We start from the raw sequence: 20,518 nt of genomic DNA, 5'->3' as shown, positions 1-20,518 counted from the left end.
CTCAGCATCATATCAGTCCAGTTGTCTGCTGAACTCCAACGTTAACACACAAACAGAAAAGTTACATTGAATGCATTTTGAAACATGAATTTCAAAACCGTTTTGTTTTATTTTTCACTCTAGGCACGCCATTTTTCCTGAGAATAAAAAATGGATGTCACATTCACACATTGGAAAAAAACCTACCTATTTGATATGTACAAAGGACTTCAAAACTGTGAGTGTGTAAAACAAGGCCTCCCAACTAATATCTGTAATGCTTTGAGTGCTTGTTCTGGAGCTCAAACATGGAAGAAGTTGCTAGAGCTGGTTGCAAACAATAAATTGAAAATGAAAACCAATCTCCAATAAGGTTGCTGAGGTGTGGAGAAATCCATTACAATTAAATCAAAACCATCCAAGATCTAGATCTGAGCTTATACATGGCATTTCCAACGATTTTTAAAAAAATCTTTGACTCGATTGACACAGCAGTCACAACGCCTACTGATCTGGTCACTGATTTATATAAAGAGTCTCTACTTGACTTCTGACTTCAATTTCACCTCAGAGTCCTTATAACATGGGCAGTCATAGTTTGTTACATGATTTAGTATGTAACATTCATGGTTCACATTAATTAGAAGCAGAAAATGTTAATATAATCTGTGTTTGCTGGACGATGAAGGTCTTCCCGTCAGACTCTGCTGGCTTAGGATCTTATATCTGCTGCATAGGCTTTAGATCAGGAGACACCTGTTTACATTAAAAACAAACAACCAACAAAAATACATACAGATTTAGATTATTCTCGTTAATAAACTTGTTTCTAAGCACTTTATTTGAAGCACCATGTAACACTGATTGTAAGCATCACAGTATGCTTACTATAAAGCTCGGTTTAAGATTAAATGTAAGAGGTGGCTTCAATTCCTTGTGGAAGGTTTTTCCAGTTAGGTATTGATTTCTCCTTTGTAAACTGCTAGATTAATTCCCTATCTGCTTGCGAATGATATTGATCTTTAGTGATAGTACTACACGACTTACAGCAAAGTCTGTGCCTGTGCATTTCTTGATGTCGTCTGGTGTAAGTCCCTCCCAAATTTCAGTCAAAGTAAGACCTTTGTTCTTGTCCACATCAAAGACGGCCTGTCAAAAAAAGAGATCATTAGACTGTATGCAAGAATGAATTAACACATTAATAAATATTTGTTCAAAATGTTAAGGCATTTTGGTGTAATAATACAGTAGGTAGCATTGTCTCAGGGGATTGTATATATAGACAACCAACACTGATGAAGCAGCACACCAGTAACACGAGTGCCTTTCACCAGGGCAAGAGGCAAGTGAGAAAATGGAAAATGGATTTACATTGTCAAAGACAATCATAAAACATTTTAATGCAACTGTAACGCACCCTCTCCCTTGAGAGCAATTTCAGAGAGAGAGAGAGAGAGAGAGAGAGAGAGAGAGAGAGAGAGAGAGAGAGAGAGAGAGAGAGAGAGAGTGTAACAAGTGTGTGAGAGAGCTTGAGAGACAGTGTGACTGATGGAGGAAGGCAAAGAAAAAAAGAGAGCAAGAGAGAGAGAGACCGCTTGTCTACAGGCGAGAATGGTAAGGAAATCATTCAGCTGAGCTTTTCAATTTAACATGGTCCTATAGTATATGTCCTCTGCCATTCTATATGCATACACTGAATCGAACAGCCCTCCCATTATGACAGCTATAGTGCATCACCTCTTTATGTAGTGAAAAAGGGAATAATTGTTTTTTCTCCTCTTAACCATGACTTCATGCAGTTGGAATGAAGGCAAGATCTCTCTTGAATGAGAAACCCAGTGAGCCTTACAGTACATAGGCCCTTGAACTTAACCAGGAGGAGCGGAGGAGCGGAGCGACTGCATACTCAGTCCATTTTGACACATAAGCGATACAAGTGCCTGTACTTGAAACAGTGAGTCATGGTCTAAAGCCTCGCAATTTTCCTCAAGTTTCCTAATTTGTCTTAGCCCAATTATGAGAGCAAGATATTGAGTTCAATTGCTGTGGTATGCTGGTTGATACTGGTTTGGTAGTAAGTCAAATATCCATGATGCCACAATACATGTGGTTTTGCTTGTAGAAAGTTTGCTTGTAGAAAGAAGAATCTCGGATTTCAAACCTACCAAATCTGGAAACCACCAGTTCAGGTTTAGCTCAGTGCAGCCATCTTGATCTTGAGTCAAGTAAGTGACGTAAAAACTAAGAGCTTTAAGTAATTGTATGACTTCCACAGCACAGTAGCACATTGGTTTACACTGATAAACATGCCTCCCACTTTCTTGGTGTTAGCCAGCCTAGCCAGTGCCTGGGTGAAGTAGCTGTTTCTCAGGACTGAGGTTGGCTCTGGGTTTGACAGCAGGCCCAGACCACAGAGGGCGACTGATGGAGCTGTGGATCAAAGATTGTAGAGCGCTACGCTCGAAGATCTTTGCTGTGAACCAACAAAGACTTTCGCCGATGCTACTGCACTCCAATCGGAGCCTCCGCTCCCGTGAATGTAGAAGGGCTAGTCTTTGCCTCAGTAGTTGCAGTCTGCTTTGTCTGGCCCGTGTTGTGTAACATTCAACTAGCCACGGGGACTTTTGTCAAAAATGAGTCAACTGCTAGGCTATGACAAGCCCAATGAGTGGGTGGGGGAATGGTGTAAAAGGCAGACATGGAGATTATATTTAGACGAGGCTGGCGAGGGCCCCCGGCTGCACATCAACCACAAAAGGTAAGATTTGTGTGTATCTGTGTGTGTGTGTGTGTGATTTTGGGATGACACAAGGTAGTCTGAACATCAAAATGTTTTTGGAGGAAAAAACCCGACGTTGTGACAAGCATGTTAATGACTACTTAGCAAAGTGCATTCCTTTTAGGAGATGAATAATCTCACATTAACATGAAATGGAAAGTGTGTTTGTTACATAAAATAAAGTTCTGTCAAGTGCTTGGAATCTCTGTACAATACAATATCCATACAATATCCATACCAAGACCAATGGACAGGAAAGGCTTTTAGACTGAGGTTTTCTTTAGAATCCGTGCGATGTGTTTGAAAAGAGCCGTGTCATACACAATTATGACATAAATGTGGAAAACAACAAGTACTAGGCTCCAGACCATAACAGTCCATCTGTCACTGGAACAGCATGCCACTATCTGAGCGCAAAATCAAAGAAAAACAGAACTGACACAAGCTGTCTCTGTAGCAGAATGTGAGGTACAACATCTTAAACAGCAGGTTAACCAGTAATAGAGGCGAAACGATTTGATCCCAGCACACAGAGAATCAAACAGTAAATGATGCTATTTTGGAGCATCACCTGTTGAAGCAACATCCTGCTTATAGATTTCTCAACAACCAATGTCCTGCTATACTGAGGAAGCTTCAAAAGGCTGATGGTTCATTTAGAGTACAATCCTGTGACTGACTCCTGTGCCTTTGATTATTCTTAACAGTGATGGTCTTGGTCAATAAGAGGAAAGCACTAAGAGAAAAGGTACAGCCTTCAGACAGTCCAAAGCAACACAACCAAGTAAAATCAATACTTCAAGCTGATGGTGCACAAACATGTCAAAGAAAAAAAAGGGGCCAAGGCCTTTCTTGTTTCAAACCACAAAGGTCACTTCTGATGCCTCTAACTTTACTTACGGCAATTTATTCACTTCCATGCTTTTTTATTAGAAAACAATTGACTGAATGGTTACACAGTGCTTTGGGTCCAAAGGTATTATTAAATAAGACATCAGCTATAGTTACAATACAAATACAAAGTTTGAAAACACATACAGACCCTAAACTTTATTTCATGTTAGCCTAAATTATCTCTGATGGGCTTGAAGAAGTGACCATTACACAAACAGTGGGCCTTCTTTATTCAACGTCTCACATCTAATCGCTCAAAAGAGATGAATGAGTCTGCACCATAAGGGCCATGTGGTTTGGTTGGTAGGCTAATGCCATTACAACCCAGGGCTCTGGAGAGCGACTGTACATTTGTGGGAAAGGGAGTCGATGTGTAATGTCGTTGCTAAGATCTTCTGATTGGGTTAGGTTCGAAACAAACAATGTTATTTCCAGCTCCTTCAGACCTTGTGCAGTATCAATTAAACTTGATCTGTCCCTGCCATTTTTCCTCATCGTTCAAACCAATTCAGAAAAAAAAAGAAACCTATTCACAATATATATAGCGTATTAAGTGAACTGACTGGTAAAGTGAATTAGCCGTTATGCCGCCCCATTGAGCTCATTTTGCAGAATATTGCCCAACTTGCCACTGAATGAAACCACAGCGCTCGCCTATGAAAGAGAAATTACTTCCAATTCACTTTAAAATGATAAATTATTTAAGGGCCCCCTTGCGTTTTACTTGATTTGTGTCGGGAAAGTAATCCTCTTTCAGGTTAAACAATCGAGGCACCGTTGCATCAGCATGAATATCATGAATTATAGTTATGTTTCACAATCCATTTTAGTTGAAGTGCATCACTGTGCAAGTTTCAAACACAGTACTTCTCTTTGAGCACCACAACAGCTTTCGGAATGCACCGTCACACATGTCTATACGGAACATCCGTCAGTTAATTTTGTGGACACTGATGCACAAACCTTCTCTGTGATGATCCTGTCCACACATTGCTTGCCGGTGAGGGGAAGGTTGCACTTGTCCAGAATCTTGTGCTTGCCTCCCTGTGCCAGAAAGAAAGAGAGAGAGAGAGAGAGAGAGAGAGTTATTTATGGCTCCACCTGAAACTCAGCACTCTGCTCCCCATCACAGTGACAGTGGGGTGACACGTTTTGATAATGAGGCGCCCAGAACAAGGCTGCACCAACTAGAGTGGCATCTTAGCCAGAGCCCAGATTCAGCAAGACAAAATCAAGTCTCAGAGGGGAAAAAGTGTGTGTGTGTGTATCTGCAAATTAAGCTGTCGTTGTTATTGAAACAGAGACCTGCATAAAGCGGCAGTTGAGTTAGTGCTAGAGTTAATTAAAACATTAGGTAGGATAGACCACTAGCAGTCTATAAAAGGCAGATATAAAAGTGTGTGTGTGTGTGTGTGTGTGTGTGTGTGTGTGTGTGTGTGTGTGTGTGTGTGTGTGTGTGTGTCTGTGTGTGTGTGTGTGTGTGTGTGTGTGTGTGTGTGTGTGTGTGTGTTTACAGGCATCAGTGTAGACCAATGATGTGGTGGAGGACAATGAAGTAGAAGACAACACAAATCTCACTGAACTGCACTGAACTCGCTCACCTCTGCAGAGCACAGGGAAGTCTACACTGTGTGGTAACTTTGGGAACCTGAGACTCAGACTACCTGCTCCCAGGGGTGCTGCGGGGTGAGACTGGGCTCAGGGCAGACACAAACAGCAGAGGTTCTGGACAAAAAAGTAATAACACTGAAAAGAAAGGGAAGAGAATGCACACAGAAAGAGAGAGAAAAAGAAAAGACAGAGGAAGAGAGTGAAGAGAGAGAGAGATGGAGGGGAAAATGAAAGAAACAGGGAAGGAGAGAGAAAGGGAAGGAGGAGGAGAGAGAGAGAGAAAGTGAGAGTGAGGGAGAGAAAGTGAGAGGTAAGTGACAGAGAGAGAGAAAGAGAGAGTGAGGGCATTTTGGATGTGGTAAGGTCTTGTTATTTCCCTTCCAGAGGGAGGCTTAACTGACCCCTGGGGACACAATGCTCATCTGAGCAAACTAAGGGGCAGCAGCATGTGAACAACACCCCCCAAGGCCTTGGCTCTAACCCCATCTCCTCTGCCCTGCCTCTGTGTGTCTCGTGTCCCCAAAACAGCTGAGGTCTCTCTCTCTCTCTCTCTCTCTCTCACACACACACACACACACACACACACACACACACACACACACACACACACACACACACACACACACACACACACACACACACACCCTCTAGGCAGCACATCAGCTGCATAAATAAAACAAAGCCATTGTGACATGCAAGTGAGTGGCAGGTGGCAGGTGGAGCACGCTCAGTAGAGCTGGAATCTGTCGTCACGGAGGTGGGGGTGGTGGAGGGTGGGTGTTCCATGGATTCAAATCACGGCTCCCAACTCCAGTGTTTGGAACAACAGACAATACAATGCAATTCAAGTCAGAATTTGCTCACCTGCTGCTGCTAGTGCATTCGGCTTTGATATACAGAAATTAACGTCCTATAGTTCACCTAGTAATCCTCATTCAAATCTGTATCTGTGAATATGGGTCTTTGGATACAGTTTTACCATTTCTGACCATCTGTGTTCAAAGAGCGCCATCTTTGTGATTACAAAGACATAGGCAACACGGAAAATAATGAAGTCTCCAATACTTCATTGGCAGCTGTGGTCCAAGATATAGATTGAATGTCAGCCACAGAAGGCTTCATTGGCTACAGTAAATGACAAGCACAGGGCTAGACAGGTTAGCTTTGTGTTACCCTGAAAAGGGTTGCTTGGCGTCGTGTTAAAGGAGGTCACCAAGGCCAGAACACGTCCACTGTTTCATGGGGCTGCTTTTGGCAATAAAACACCCAAGTCTTATTTTTATGAGTGCCCCCCCACCCGCCCTTACACTTTGATATTGGGCGCCAGTGCAGCAGCCAGACTGAGAGGCCAATCAATAAGGGTGGAGTGAGCACCACTACGCTCTGTGCCCTGGGTGTCACACAATAACACTCCCAGGGCTCCCATCAAAACACAGTGTTTCCCATACATTGACTAATCTGTGGCGGGGCGCCACAGATTAATATTCTATGTTTAATTGAATTTAATTTAAATGAAATATAAGGTCAAATCCTTGCATTGTCATTGAGCTGCGCTTTTTACGCAACGCAGCCTTTCCTAGCCCCGTCCCGCTCTCTCTTGTAGCCCGCTGACCCTCCTCTGCATGTGCATTAACAAAATATTCACAATTGTTGAAGGATTGTTGTTGCCACATAGAAGCATTGCATAGAAGACATCTGGCTAAATTGCTATTAAATCCGTGACCATGCTGCGCAAATTTGTTCAAAACTGCTGCATTTAAGTGAACTCTGCTAAGGTCTTATCACAACATAGTAGGCTACATTGAAGAGACTAAACTAAGTTAAGTTATGAAATCAAGCAGTATCTCAAAGCTAACGTTAGAATACTCAGGGGTGTGATTGGCAAAGGTAAAAAAAAAAGGAAAATATACGTAGCACGGAGTGACACCCCCCCCCTATGGTTCGAGTACTTTAGTGTACTATAGTGTTGGCTACCGTATATATTTACATTACCTACACTTCATAAAATTCATGAGGCAAATCCTATGCGAGGGTGGCACTGGAAAAGGACCTTAAAGGAAATATATTTGGGGCAAATACTAGGGGGGTCCGGGGGCATGCTCCCCCTTAAGAAAATTTTGAAAAATAACCCTTTAAATGATGACATCTGATGACTTTTATGGGAAGTATTGATACATTGAGATACATATATTTCAAACATTATAGCATATTACAATACAGCCTATAAGGCCTAAAGAAAACTAATTTATAATAGAGCAAAGTAGATGTAGCCAAAGTCCTTTTAGGAAAGTCCCTCCACTCGGCGGCCATTTGCCAACGCTTTTTGGGCACTCGTAGGGCATCCATTTCGGCAGAAATGCACGTGCGCAAGGCTTCAAGACACCAATCTTGCTCCAGCGGCGAGATCACAACACATGATTGGCACGATGTCTTCACAACACACCACATGATTGGCTCAATGTATTCACATCACACCACATGATTGGCTCAATGTATTCATATATATATATATATATATATATGTGTGTAGACAACGGCCATATTGGCGTGACAAACTAGCCCCATGCATTTCTATGGAGTATTTGTTGAGTGCTGTGTCTCCACATTAGAAAGTCTCTGATGTAGCCTATAACCTACACAAGACTAAACCAAATATGGCTGAAATATATAGGCCATCATGATCATTTTGCCAACAGTGACGCAGAACCATGGATTTTTTCCATTTATAACATGTTTTGTTTATAACTTAAACCAACATGGAGTTAAAATGTTGACTAAATTATTTACTATACTCCTACTTGATAATATATAGCCTGCCCCCTAACAGTCCTCTGGGCCTACGTACAAAATAGTGAATCATGTGATAGGCCTACTGATATTTTGATGCTGATTGAAGAGGTTGCAACTTGAAGGTTGTTGATATTTCAGTTCCAAAGATAATCAAATTACATCGATTCCTCTCCTCCCAAAGTAACACTGTAGTTCCATTGTAATCAGAAGAGTTTCACAGTTTTCTGGGATTGATCATTGACATGGGACTTCACTTCCCTCCCTAATATCCATTGCTACTGGGGAACCAAGTCTCTGAAGGGATCAGGGAGCGTTGACCAAATGAGAAATACATATTGTGTACACTTTTTCTCCATTGACATTGCTGTTTCAGTAGTTTCTTATTATTTCAAGTTTGGCAATGCAGAATCTGGTGTTGAACCTAGGTTTGGTAGCTACAGCCAGAAAGATTTTGGCGAAAATCTATCACAACAGCTGGCAGGCATTTCCGTCAAAATTTCAGCCTCGCCTTCAGCTGCTCCAACTACTACTCTGTCATCTTTTCATCAAGTACATATTCCTGTACAGCAGGAGCCAAAGAAAAATTGTTGGCTTTGTTATAAAAACAATACATAATAACACTAAAGTAGCTTGTATGGCCTGGAGTTTAGCGGTAGGTGACTGCTTTTTTGGTAAACAAAATTGCTGTCAGATTTGGCATTCTACAGAAGGGGATGCGTTTCGTTATGAGTCATAGGTCCTCTGTGTTTAACCTTCAGGTTCCCCACCCCACCTTTCCCTATCCTCCTCTGTGTGTGTGTGTGTGTGTGTGTGAGTTTGTGTTTATATGTGTGTATGTGTTTATTCTCAACAGGCTTGTTCTATGTAATCCACTTTCAAATGTTTAGACACATTGATTTTTGAGTGATGTTGAAGTTGATTGTATTCCTAGCTTTTCATAAATAATACATTTTATAGATGTATATCATTTTCATATTACACTAATTTATATAAGGAAGTTGTATCTGTTGAATCAAATGTATTCTATGTCTCTTCAGAATTGATCTTCAATAAATATACAGTATACTTACTTCCTGTATTACTGGTAAGGTACATGTTTTTCTTTTATATATCATTATTGTTGACTGTAGCATTTGCTTATATACAAATAAATGGTTTATTCTTATGGACCAAATACATCTAAACCATTGTGTCTGACTTCATTATTAGTTTTTATGCATACTTTTATGTTTTTGGTGAGAAAGAGAATGCAAATTCTGTCAACATTCTAAATCCCGTTTCCTGCATTTTTATACATTTATCACTTAATTTATCATAACTTTTGAAAGGTTAATGGTATTCCAATTCAGTCTTTTTTGTTAAATAGCCCACAACTTGCTGAACATGTCATACACTCTATATTTTTCGTATAGAAATATGATGAAAATTCATTTTTATGCGAATGAAATTCAATTTTAACGAATTTCGGTATACATTTGGAGAGGATTTTCAAAGACTGTTCATTACTATATCAACATTACCATATGTATTTTACATCATTTGATAGAACTGACCCTTCTGATTACAATGGTATGTATATCCCATTGATGGTATGTATTATACTCAAGAAATAAGGTTTTTTGTGTAAGGAGGTCATCCAGCACCAAAAATGGAATGTTCGGCACGGGCACGAAAGGGTTAAAATGGTTAAATTATTTAAAATGGAATTATTGTAGTGAGGAGTTTTACTTTGAAACAGTTGTGGACAGAGGAAACAGTTGACGGGAGTCAAAGTTGATGACAACTGACTGTTGCTAGAGTAGTTATGGTGGTTGCTATGCTGGTTGCTAAGTTAATGTTGGTTGCTAGGTTTTAACTGTGAATGTGGTTGCTAGGCTGTTGCTAGGGTACTTGAAGTCGTTTCTAGGTTGTTGCTAGGGTGTCCATGGTAGCTACTATCAGAAATAAAGGAGTTACTACAGTGGTTTGCTAGTATAATCATGTTGGTTGCTATGGAAACTGACATAGATGCTAAATTTCAATGGTTGCTAAATTGGTTGCTAGGTAGGTGGTGGTTTAATATAGTAGGCTAGAGGCATAGTTGATGATAACTGACAGTTGGAATAGTTGAAAAGTTAAATAGTTGGATAGTTTAAATGGTCAAATTATTTAATAGGGAATTATTGTAGTGGAGACTTTTATTTTGAAACAGTTGTGGGCAGAGGAAGCAGTTAAACAGGATCTGTAGTCTTTAGCCAGCTTGTATGCCTGAGACAGACAGTTGCTGGAGGTGGCCGGAACACTTGGCATAGGAGTCTAAGTGCCCTACTGTGATGTCATAATCACCAATGTTAAGTCTATGGGGAAATTTTTAGTCGTTTTTAATTAATAGTTCAAAAAGTATAAATGTTACAAAGTTGATAAATACATAGCTGAAGTCACCTAAGTAAGACCTGCGCAACACAGTTTGAACAAAGTTTCTACGTCAAATGGTTGAAGCTGAATTAAACGCACAAATACGTAGTAACAAAATAATAAGAAGAAATCGGATAACAGTAGAGCGCATTTTCATGCCCTCTAATTAGACCTATACACTACCAAGACTACCCCCCCCCCCTTGTCCAAGTCAGCTACCGCCACAAATTGAATCCAATTCTGTGGGAAACACTGAAACAACATGGTGCAAATGCTTTGAAGTGATTATTAGCATGCAGGTTAGCCAGACACCTTCCTCCTGCCCATTATCCATGGCTGAGGATCGCTGTAGTTGAACACTTATGGAGCATGATGAGCTTAATGATAAGACACGTAATCTATCCCCTCATAGTCAGCAACTACCAATGACCGTCAACATCTATATAATATAGTATAGTATAGTAAGTATGTGGTGTGCCTGCACACTTTTAAATAGTTACCAATACTTTAGGTGCTTTTTCATTATAATCAATCATCTGAGACAGTTAACACTGAACAAGACTGACTAGTTTATGTGTGTTCCTGTGGCTAATGTGGTGGAGCAACTGGTAGAACAACTAATGCGAACATCACAACCCTGGGTTTAACTCCCAGGGAACACCCACACAATTTGTGCTGAACTGTAAGTGGCTTTAGATAATGACATCTGCTAAATCAATTACATTAAATTGATACATCAAGTAGATTGCAATTCAAAAGTTTGGAGCCACTTATCCACTCTATTATAGATAGAGTATCAGCTGACTACTTCTTATATAGTTTGAAGATGTGCTTTGGGTTACTATCCTCTTTTTGGAGGAAATTGGCTTCAATCATCAAGCACTGCCCACGGAGACTGGCCTGGAATTGCAAACTGGAGTAATAGCCTTCTTTCTTCAAGATTGCTTAGTACAAATTTCCCATTTTATTGGCCAGTCAGAGATTTGGCTTTTTCTTTACAATTCTGTCTAGAAGGCCAGCATCCTGATGTTTATGTTGACACTGGTGTTTTGTGAGGCGTCCATTTCTCTGTACTCTTCAGCCATTTTCTTTCTACAATAGTCATTTACAACATTAATGATGCCTACACTGTGTTTCAGATTGATTTGATGTTGTTTTAATGGCCCTTTCCCTTTCAAAAACAAGGATATTTCTGAGCGACCCCAACTTTTTAACAGCAGTGTAACATGACATGATGCAGTTACCGTGTGTGACTGTTCCTACCTTTGCAGAGTGCTCCATCGTCACCACCACCTTAGTTCCAGCACTGGCTACCAGGTCCATCGCTCCACCCATACCTTTGACCATTTTCCCCTGGGAAGGACACACACACACACACACAAAGAAAATTTCACCGATCTGTTAAACAATAAAGCTATGCAAAAAAAATCATTTTGTTTTTTTTAAAAGAAAAACCAATCAGAGAAGGAGAGGGTATGACAATACAGATCACCTTTTATAGCATGATTATGTTTCTTACATAACATACAGAGTATTCAATCAGATAAATGGCTCTTAACCTGTAATCCTCTTTTATGGCCAAATTTGAACATATGATGAACTGGACCTTGAAAGCAATAATGAATTGCATGCTGGGCCAGAGGAAATCAACCCCTAACAAACTAAAACAACACTCCCTTGATGTTCGAGCAATTACAAAAGCGCAACTGGAGAGCTTTTTTGTTTGTCAATTAATCTCGCCACTGTTTTGTCACCTCTTGTCAAGTGTAGCACAATTTGTTTTGTTTTTTTGAGACCTGCAAAATGGCATCTTAGTTATTTACCATGCAGACGAAGGGGACATAGTTGCTAGGAAACTGAAAACCTTGTTACCTGAGGCTTAACCAAGAGGTATTTTCCATAATGATGTTTTGTTGTCCGCGGTTATTATTCTAAAGGTGGCTCAAAGTTAAAGCAGAAAAAAATACATTCCATTTAACAGCTTGCCTCTCGAATGTCATGTGCAGTGAAAGTTGCGATCGAAAGCTCAGTGTCTACCCCTGCAGTACTTCCTGTCACTGAGTCCTCAGGTGTGGGTATAGCACTAATAGGTGTCAATAATAATGTCATTTCGCAAAATCATTACAACTGAGATGCTAAATCATGCCTCCTACAGTACAAACAAAAAAGGCCATTATAAAACCACTCAAGTAACTTTGACAGAACAATTTCACATCATTATCAGACAACCTTATTACCTTGTAATGACATCTATTTTTTATATAGAGGCATAATTCACCTTAAAGCTGTCAAAGAAAAGTTTTAAAGGCTTTCCAAATTTATTTATTTTTGGTCATAACTCTTAAAAGCCTCTGAGATTGTACCTTTGCACTGTCCATCAATAATGTGTCTGCTGACAAGAGGGACACTAAACAAGAGTGACACTAGTTTATATGTGTTCATGTGGCTAATGTGGTGGAGCAACTGGTAGAACAACTAATGCGAACATCACAACCCTGGGTTTAACTCCCAGGGAACACCCACACTGATAACAATCTGTGCTGAACTGTAAGTGGCTTTAGATAATGACATCTGCTTTTGAATCTGCAATGAACGTTCAAAAATGTTATTGGCTTTGGAAATTCTAACTTCTGCATCCTACGCCTCCTTGGGTAATATGCCAAATTAATTTTGGTTTGCAAGTCACAGTGCTCCACTGTCAGACAGGGTAAATAAGTTATCACATAGTTGATGTCTTTCAACAGTACACTTACCCTTCTTCAAATACCATGTCTGATCTACAACAAATCCTTGATACATATCTATAGAGTAAGGTGTTAAGGCTTACTCAATCATTTGGGCTTAGTTTCAGCCAAGAAGTCTAAATGTCAGTGTTGTTATATACAGAAAACTACAAACAAAAGAACAGTTGCACCCTCTGTGAATGATTTACAAAATTAACTACGACCTGAGGTGAACCAACAGCGACCAGCAGCACACAGCACACTTGTTAGCCGTTGGTCAAGGGCCTTTTGACAGAGCGCGACAATGCCTGCACTGGTTATTTGGTTTTTCGAGAGCTGTGCGTGGGCAAGGCAGGATACAGGCGAGGAGGTAGAGTGTGGGAGTGTGCTCCATTCAAGATGTGCTTGGCCTTTCAACTGTTTGTGGATGAGAAGTCGGGCAGCAACAGCGCTGCACAAACACTCCCCTGGCTCCCGAGGAACGGATCAAATTAAGCCTTCTAATTCCTTTGCTCTACCCTCTTCCAGCAGCAACAACGGAAAAAAAAAAAAAAAAACACATAAGCTGTGTCTCCGATGCCAAGCCCACAACAATTAAATCATATGGTTCAGGCTGTATTAACATAATTAGAAAATCCTTCGGGCTAGAAAGCTTTTAGAACCATTACATCAGTTGTTGCTGAGGGGGAGTGGGTGAGTGGTGAATACCTTGGATAACTGAAGCTGGATATTACTCAGAACCTGCTAGAAAAAAATACAGAGATCCTCGATTGCATGGATTTCTCCCCCAAGAGACTTGTGACAGTATAGCTAAGCATCAGTCCAACACAAAGCCATATCTGTGGCACATAAGTAAGGCTGTTTATTCTGATGTATTCTGATCTAAACAGACTGAACACTCACTTATTCTGATTCTGATGAGCGGCGTGTCTGCTCCTCCACCAGGGCATCTCGTCCCCTTAGAATTATACGGTTCTATCTGACATTTTTGTCAAAATTGAGTTATTGACATATTCTTATTCTGTGACACCTTAAAGGAGAAGTTCGGTGTGATATTGACCTAAAGTGTGTTGTGTTGTGAGGTGAGGTGAGGTGTAGTTGTATGCATTTTTGGACATTATATCTATATCTATAAGAGGTTTGTTCCGCTTATCAGTATAACTATGAAATATCTCAATATCTCAGAACTACTCAGAACGTAGATAGAACCTTCTAATTCCAAGGGGACGATGTTTCTGCACCTCTCCCCCTTACCGATCTTGACTCCTCTTCCATTCAAGTACATTTGAAACGCTGTTTTTCCATATTCCTAAACATTTCACATGGCTTACTTTGTATACCAGTACCAGTATAAGTCTAGACAAACAACAAAAACGGACAATAACAAAACATATCTACCTCTTATAGTCTAACATGATGACTCAGCTGTAGGGGCAAGGGGTGGTCACCAGTCCTCTAAATATGGATTTTTTATTTTTATTTTGACGGATGTCAGTCAGTCCAGGAACCCAAATGAACCCATGTGTCTTCAGTGTCCCTGTGCCCTGGACCGAGCGTCTGTCCTCGGGGGACTTTAGAGGGGATTGCAGGGTAGCAGAGAGTAAATGGGAGATTATTGTGATTACGGCACCGTCACTGTCTGCTTCATCTAAAGAGTTTAAGGGCCAGACAGGAAGTGATTGAACGAGGGCTCTCTGAGGCATTACCCCATTTACCTCATCACTCTCACTCATTCTCCCTCTCACTCACACTCTCACTCTCACTCACACTCTCACACAAACTCTCATTCTCACTCTCACTCTCACCCTCACACACACTCTCACTCTCACACACACTCTCATTCTCACTCTCACACCTGTGCATTTTTGTAATCTAATTAAATAAACATTCTCTGTTGACTGCTTTCTTATTTTTAAATCATTACTTTGTTGTGGCATAAGAGAATGGGCTGTTATGGCTAAACTGTGAGGGTTTTCACATCTTATTAATTGTTGTAAAGGAAGTAAGTAATGAGCCACCTTCTCAGTAGAAATAATTGCTGTAAATATTTTCAAACAATTTTCAAGCGCAGCGAGACTGCATCCAATCATCTCTACCAAACATGTTAAATCACATTTGTTTCCTCTTCTGCATTTTAAAAAGCCCTACAAGAGAAACATCCAACTGTTTCTGACTGATAACCGTAACACAAGCCCCTCCAGTATCGTAACATAAGCAAGTATATGACCAGACCCAACCACACACAGAGCCTCACACTCAGCAGCACCGAGAACAGCGTGTGGAGCAGCCTACAACCAAGTGACCCAGACACACACACACACACACACACACACACACACACACACGCGAGTGGGCAGCACAAAGCCGTCCCTCGGTGACAGGGCGAGGGCTGGGCAGCCCTATAAATAACCCTGGCTGCCGAGGCAGAGTGTGGGGCTGTGCAGCGCTGCCGAGGGGCTCCGCTATCGACTGTCCAGAGCTCTGTCATGGAGGTGGTGGGGTGGGGGCAGTAAACACTCAGCACCACAGGGAAAGACTGGGGGGGGGGGGGGGGGGCACTGAACAATGGCCAAACAGTGAGAGCATGGAGGTCTTGAAGTTGGATGCTTTGAAAAAAAAAAGAAAAACATTGACTAACTGGAGTTTCCTTTGACACAACTAACAATGAGAGCCGTTGATGTTCAAAGCCCACGCTGTTGATGCCATGTGAGAATGAGCGGAATGCTCCTCTGCTCCCACCAATGGTTTTTATGACAACAGTTATGGTTTTTTGCGAGAGCCATTATGACAATGTGAAATTAGTCATGTGGAGTTATAGCATGCCACCTGTGGCTTGCCTGTTAATCTCTCTTGTAGTGGGCTTTGTGCACCGAGGAAAACAGTCAGTCGACTGTGCTGGGATGTCATTTGTTGGTGTACGTGCCCTGCGCCGAGAGTAAACCCACTGTTCTAACGTCAGATAATTTCAAAACGTCCATTTGGGACCAGAACAAGTGATTTCCCAGATTATTTGAAAAGGAGTCAGACGACTAACTAGCGTCATGTAGTTTATGATCTGCTCAGCCAGGCCATGTGTAATAACTCATGTTGCTCTTCTTCATTTCTTCATGCACGGGCAACTAAATAGGCTCTTTAGCTCCAGCGATGGCTCCAGAGTGTAGTGGGGGTGCAGGTAATAAGGCAGAGATTCACTTCCAGTCTCCGCTGAGGTAGGAGCTGAGGCAGAGGCAAAGGCAGAGGCACCAGCGCTGACAGCTGACAGCTTGCTGGTTTGACAACAATGACGTTCGTCTTTGTTATACACCCCAAACCAAGGTGGTCAACAGGCGAGCCAGGGTGAATGAAAGGGTCAGAAAGGGATCAAGTGGGCACCTTCCCACCTTCTTTTTCTTTTAAATTGACCAGGGCACTTCCACAGTTACTACAGTGGGACATCTTGGATTCCACTCCATACTGTAGACCAATATGGCTCCTTTTAAATCGGCTACAAACCGACTTACCGGGAACATCGTCCACCGGCACCCCTACGGGCATCTGCCGCGACTAAGATGATATCTACCCCACTGTTAATGTATGGTACTCAGGCCGCATTCAGACAGGAAGAGACTAGCAGAGATGCGGTGATACGAGACCATGAAATATAAATTAATTCAGCCAGCTTGCAGTGATAACTGGCAAAATAACCATTGGCGATACTAAACGTTGTGTTACAAAGTGAAACTAATTTCATCTTTTGAGGCGACAGGACGATGAACGAATCGCAGTATCCTTCAATGACGCTAAAGTAGTTAGTAGAGACGCACACCATGCAAAAGCAAAGCACCAATCACAAACTACACTAAACGACAGCACCACACACTACCTGAAAGACCATGTGCCCTTAACATACTGGGGTTCTGCACGAGTTTCCATGTGGCTGCATAACATTTGTAACCAGTGCCAACCATGTCTCCAATCTGCTTTTATCCCACTGGCTGAATGCATCGCATGCTCAGGGCCACTAGGTCTATGTGAGCTTCCTTGGTGACCAGCTGCTTCCGCTGCCATATCACTGATTACTAATGATTATCGTTATGACAACAATGATGTCAGACCACTTACTGCTATGTCAAGAGTGACATCAGGCCATTCACTGCAACAACAAAAATACAATTCCACATCCACAGAGGAAGGTCACACCACTCTACCATAGACACACCAACACCATAGAGATCATTCTGCCACAACAAGTTCCTGGGTCTAAAACAATCAAAGGTACCAGGGTCTGCTTAGGAATACACTATCTCCATGATCCATGCATGTTTGCCAATTACAAACAGAGATTTTAGTGATAACAAACCTTCTATCCCATTCCATCCATAATGCAAATATGACTACATTAAACCAACGCTAAGCCGTAGCTACTGATTTAATTTATTGTATTTACAATTCTCCATACTCACCTTCTTATAAACGCAATGAACCTCAATAAACTTCAATGCGCTCCAAACACTATGTTTAATTTGAGCATCAGTACTTGGTTGGCATGTACCTTTGAAGCCATGAAATAATTCAAAACAGATAGAGATATCATACTGTGAAGCTGATATAAATGAGGACACCTCTAATTATTTCCAATTTCACACATTTCGCTCCCCGAGAGGTTGAATCACGCTATAATCGAGAAAATAAGTTAATATAAATAAGAGGCCTTGGAATTTAATTCTGAAATGTTGTGGGAAATGTGGTGTGCTTGCATTTAAGTGAGTGCACAGCAACACACACACACACACACACACACACACACACACATTATATTTCCACAGCTATTGCCAAACAAGATTCAATATGAATCTAATCCAGCCTTTCCCAAAGCACTGTTTTGAATCAGTGCCAAGTAGCCCACAACATTCTGTTCTACTCAGGCCAGACTTTCCACACTGGCTCTGCTCAATAACTCTGTTCTGACCATGTGGAAAATGTCAGAGTGAGCAAGACCTGGGAGTTAATGAGGACATAGTGCTTGTCCCTCACAAGCCATAATGATCATCCAATGATTTATCACTCCACATTAATATTGACAAGATAATAACACAGCTTTACAAATTTGCATTAACACAATCATTAAGTTGGGACGGCCTCAGGAGTGATGTCCAACAGGTTAGACACAGGTTGACAGTGGGTATATTTCATATAAGGTGATGAAACTGACTGCAGAGAGTGAGTGAAAATGGGTATGTGCTAAGCAGTGTCAAAAACTTACCGGGATCATCCAGTTGGCGAGGTCCCCGTGCTTTGACACCTGCATCGCTCCCAGCATGGTCAAGTTAACATGGCCGCTAGAAAGGGTAGAGCGACATTGATGATTAGCCCGGGATGACACATAATTCATATTTGTAGAGATAATACACATTTCCTAAATACAACAGAGGTCTCTTTGAGTGGCATATCTCAGAAATGAAATAAATGAAATTAATCTTTGTTTGCCCAAACAACTTAGGAACACTCAAATGCATGTACTGTATCCTTGATCAGCAATAGTGTCAAAAGTGTGTGTGTGTGTGTGTGTGTGTGTGTGTGTGTTACATAGAAATGCTCTTGCTCTTCTTGCCTCTAATTTGGAGTGAATCAGATAGCAGCATTTTCGAACATTAAATTACTTCAGAAACTGCAACCATAATGTTTGGAGCCCTGTCTGTCACCGACTTTGTGTAATGAAGGCAAGTGAATTATAACGGCTGCCCTTCAAGAGTAAATGAACCAAAAAATGTGCCATCTGTGTCAGACGGCTTGAAAGCAGCTGGCTATTTCCCAGTAGAAGATCAGTCGTTAGTGGCTGCTGTGACAAAAACAGCATTCTATAACTATCTGTCTAGCGTTTACGTCAATGTGCTACTGTGCAAAGAGTATTCACAATGTAATAGATGTATGTACCACACAGCGACTATATCTACTCCATTTATACTGCGGCCACAGAGCTAACTTGCTTGGTCCCGAGCCATGCAGTACTCTACTACAGTGCTGTATTTATGGGTCAAGGAAGCTGTAAAGATGTCTTTCGCTTCTCGGTCTGGATCACATTTCTCCTCTATGCGCATTAATGTCGTGGAAGATTTGGAGGGGGATAGTGGCGGCATCGGTGGTGGTTGCGGGGTGCACTTGTCGAAGACATGGCTGCCTTCAGCCCCCGGAGCCATTCTCCAAGGCTCTCGGCTCCGTCTCTGCCACCGCGCTATTAGCTGGCAGATTTATGGCAGTTATTGGATTTCCCGGGGGACGCGGTGCTGAGAAGGTGGGTGGTGAAATGAGTCAGCCGCCCAGGCCAAATGCAGAGAGAGAGGGACCAGCAGGAGGAAGAATGGAGGGGGGGGGGGGTTTAATGTATATGTGTATCGACAATTCAGTCTTCAGGCGACATGGGAAGAGGGAGGGACAGAGGGAGACAGAGAGACAAAGAGAGAGTGAGAGAGGCGTGCCAGAGAGAAATCATGCGTCCCTGGCTGTGTGGAGCAGCCATGGATTGACGCCGATAGTGTGGTTGAGCACAAGACGACAAGAAATGGCCGTGATGCTGAGTGTGGAAAGAGAAAGGCAAGAGACGCGTGAGAAAGGCAAGAGACGCGTGGCACGTGAGAAAGGCAAGAGACATCTCCTCCACAAACACACCCCACCTCCCCCAGTGCCACAACAAAACAAAACCTTCTGAAGCTGCTCCCTGCACGGAGAGGGCTGCCAGTGATTAGCGCTGTGATTAGCAGTGCTAATGTAAGCGCGGCGAGGAGAGCCATCAATCCTTACCTCCGGGCTGCTTGATCCTGTCCTCTGCCCCCTGCGCGCCCACTAGCTTGGCCTGATCTAATTGCTTCATCGACTGCCTGCCCCGAACAGCTGACCACAACCACCACCACCGCCCTTACCCACTTTCAATACCGCCCGGGCAGGAAAAACATTCAGGCTTGGACAATCGCTCGCTTCATGTGACTGGCCGATCGGCCGGCTGGACATTCAATTAAAGAGAACACCAGCTCTGACCGTGTGGAAATGTCAGGAAGTGGCAAGGGCATGGGCGGCCGATACAGTCGCCACAGGCCAAATCAAATGTGTCTCTATTGTGTGGCCTTCTCCACAGTAAGGCAGTCACAAAGATGCTTTATCAGGCCCCAAAAGATCACGCCTTTGATTACACTAATACTTGATATTCTGAATCTATTGCAATGTCTTTTTTTCCTGCTATCAGACAAACACACACAACTCTCAGATATCGGCCCCACCCTTATGTGTGGTAGCTCTTTGTCAAATTGTTCCTTTGATCTTGACAGACACTTAAAGTGTAATTCCAGCAGAAATTGACCCAAGGGAGTTTTTCTGC

At 42.0% G+C, this 20,518-nt stretch overlaps 1 protein-coding gene across 1 annotated transcript in view; it reads right to left on the bottom strand.

Annotated features, from left to right (window-relative positions):
• Nucleotides 1–85: 85 nt before the first annotated feature.
• The window catches only part of oxct1a (3-oxoacid CoA transferase 1a), a 39,541-nt gene continuing 19,108 nt past the window's right edge, over nt 86–20,518 (bottom strand). Inside the window, exons 13-17 of the mRNA XM_042070327.1 lie at nt 18,413–18,488; nt 11,711–11,800; nt 4,616–4,696; nt 1,027–1,128; nt 86–735 (exon numbers count right to left, since the gene is read on the bottom strand). Of these exons, the coding sequence (XP_041926261.1) occupies nt 700–735; nt 1,027–1,128; nt 4,616–4,696; nt 11,711–11,800; nt 18,413–18,488 (385 nt within the window). The 3' untranslated portion in view covers nt 86–699. The remainder of the gene's footprint in view (nt 736–1,026; nt 1,129–4,615; nt 4,697–11,710; nt 11,801–18,412; nt 18,489–20,518) is intronic.

The sequence above is a fragment of the Alosa sapidissima genome, chromosome 18 (assembly GCF_018492685.1).
Source record: "Alosa sapidissima isolate fAloSap1 chromosome 18, fAloSap1.pri, whole genome shotgun sequence".
Taxonomy (NCBI): domain Eukaryota; kingdom Metazoa; phylum Chordata; class Actinopteri; order Clupeiformes; family Clupeidae; genus Alosa; species Alosa sapidissima.
The sequence above is the reverse complement of the archived record's forward strand: the minus strand, read 5'-3'. Positions and strand labels throughout refer to the sequence as shown.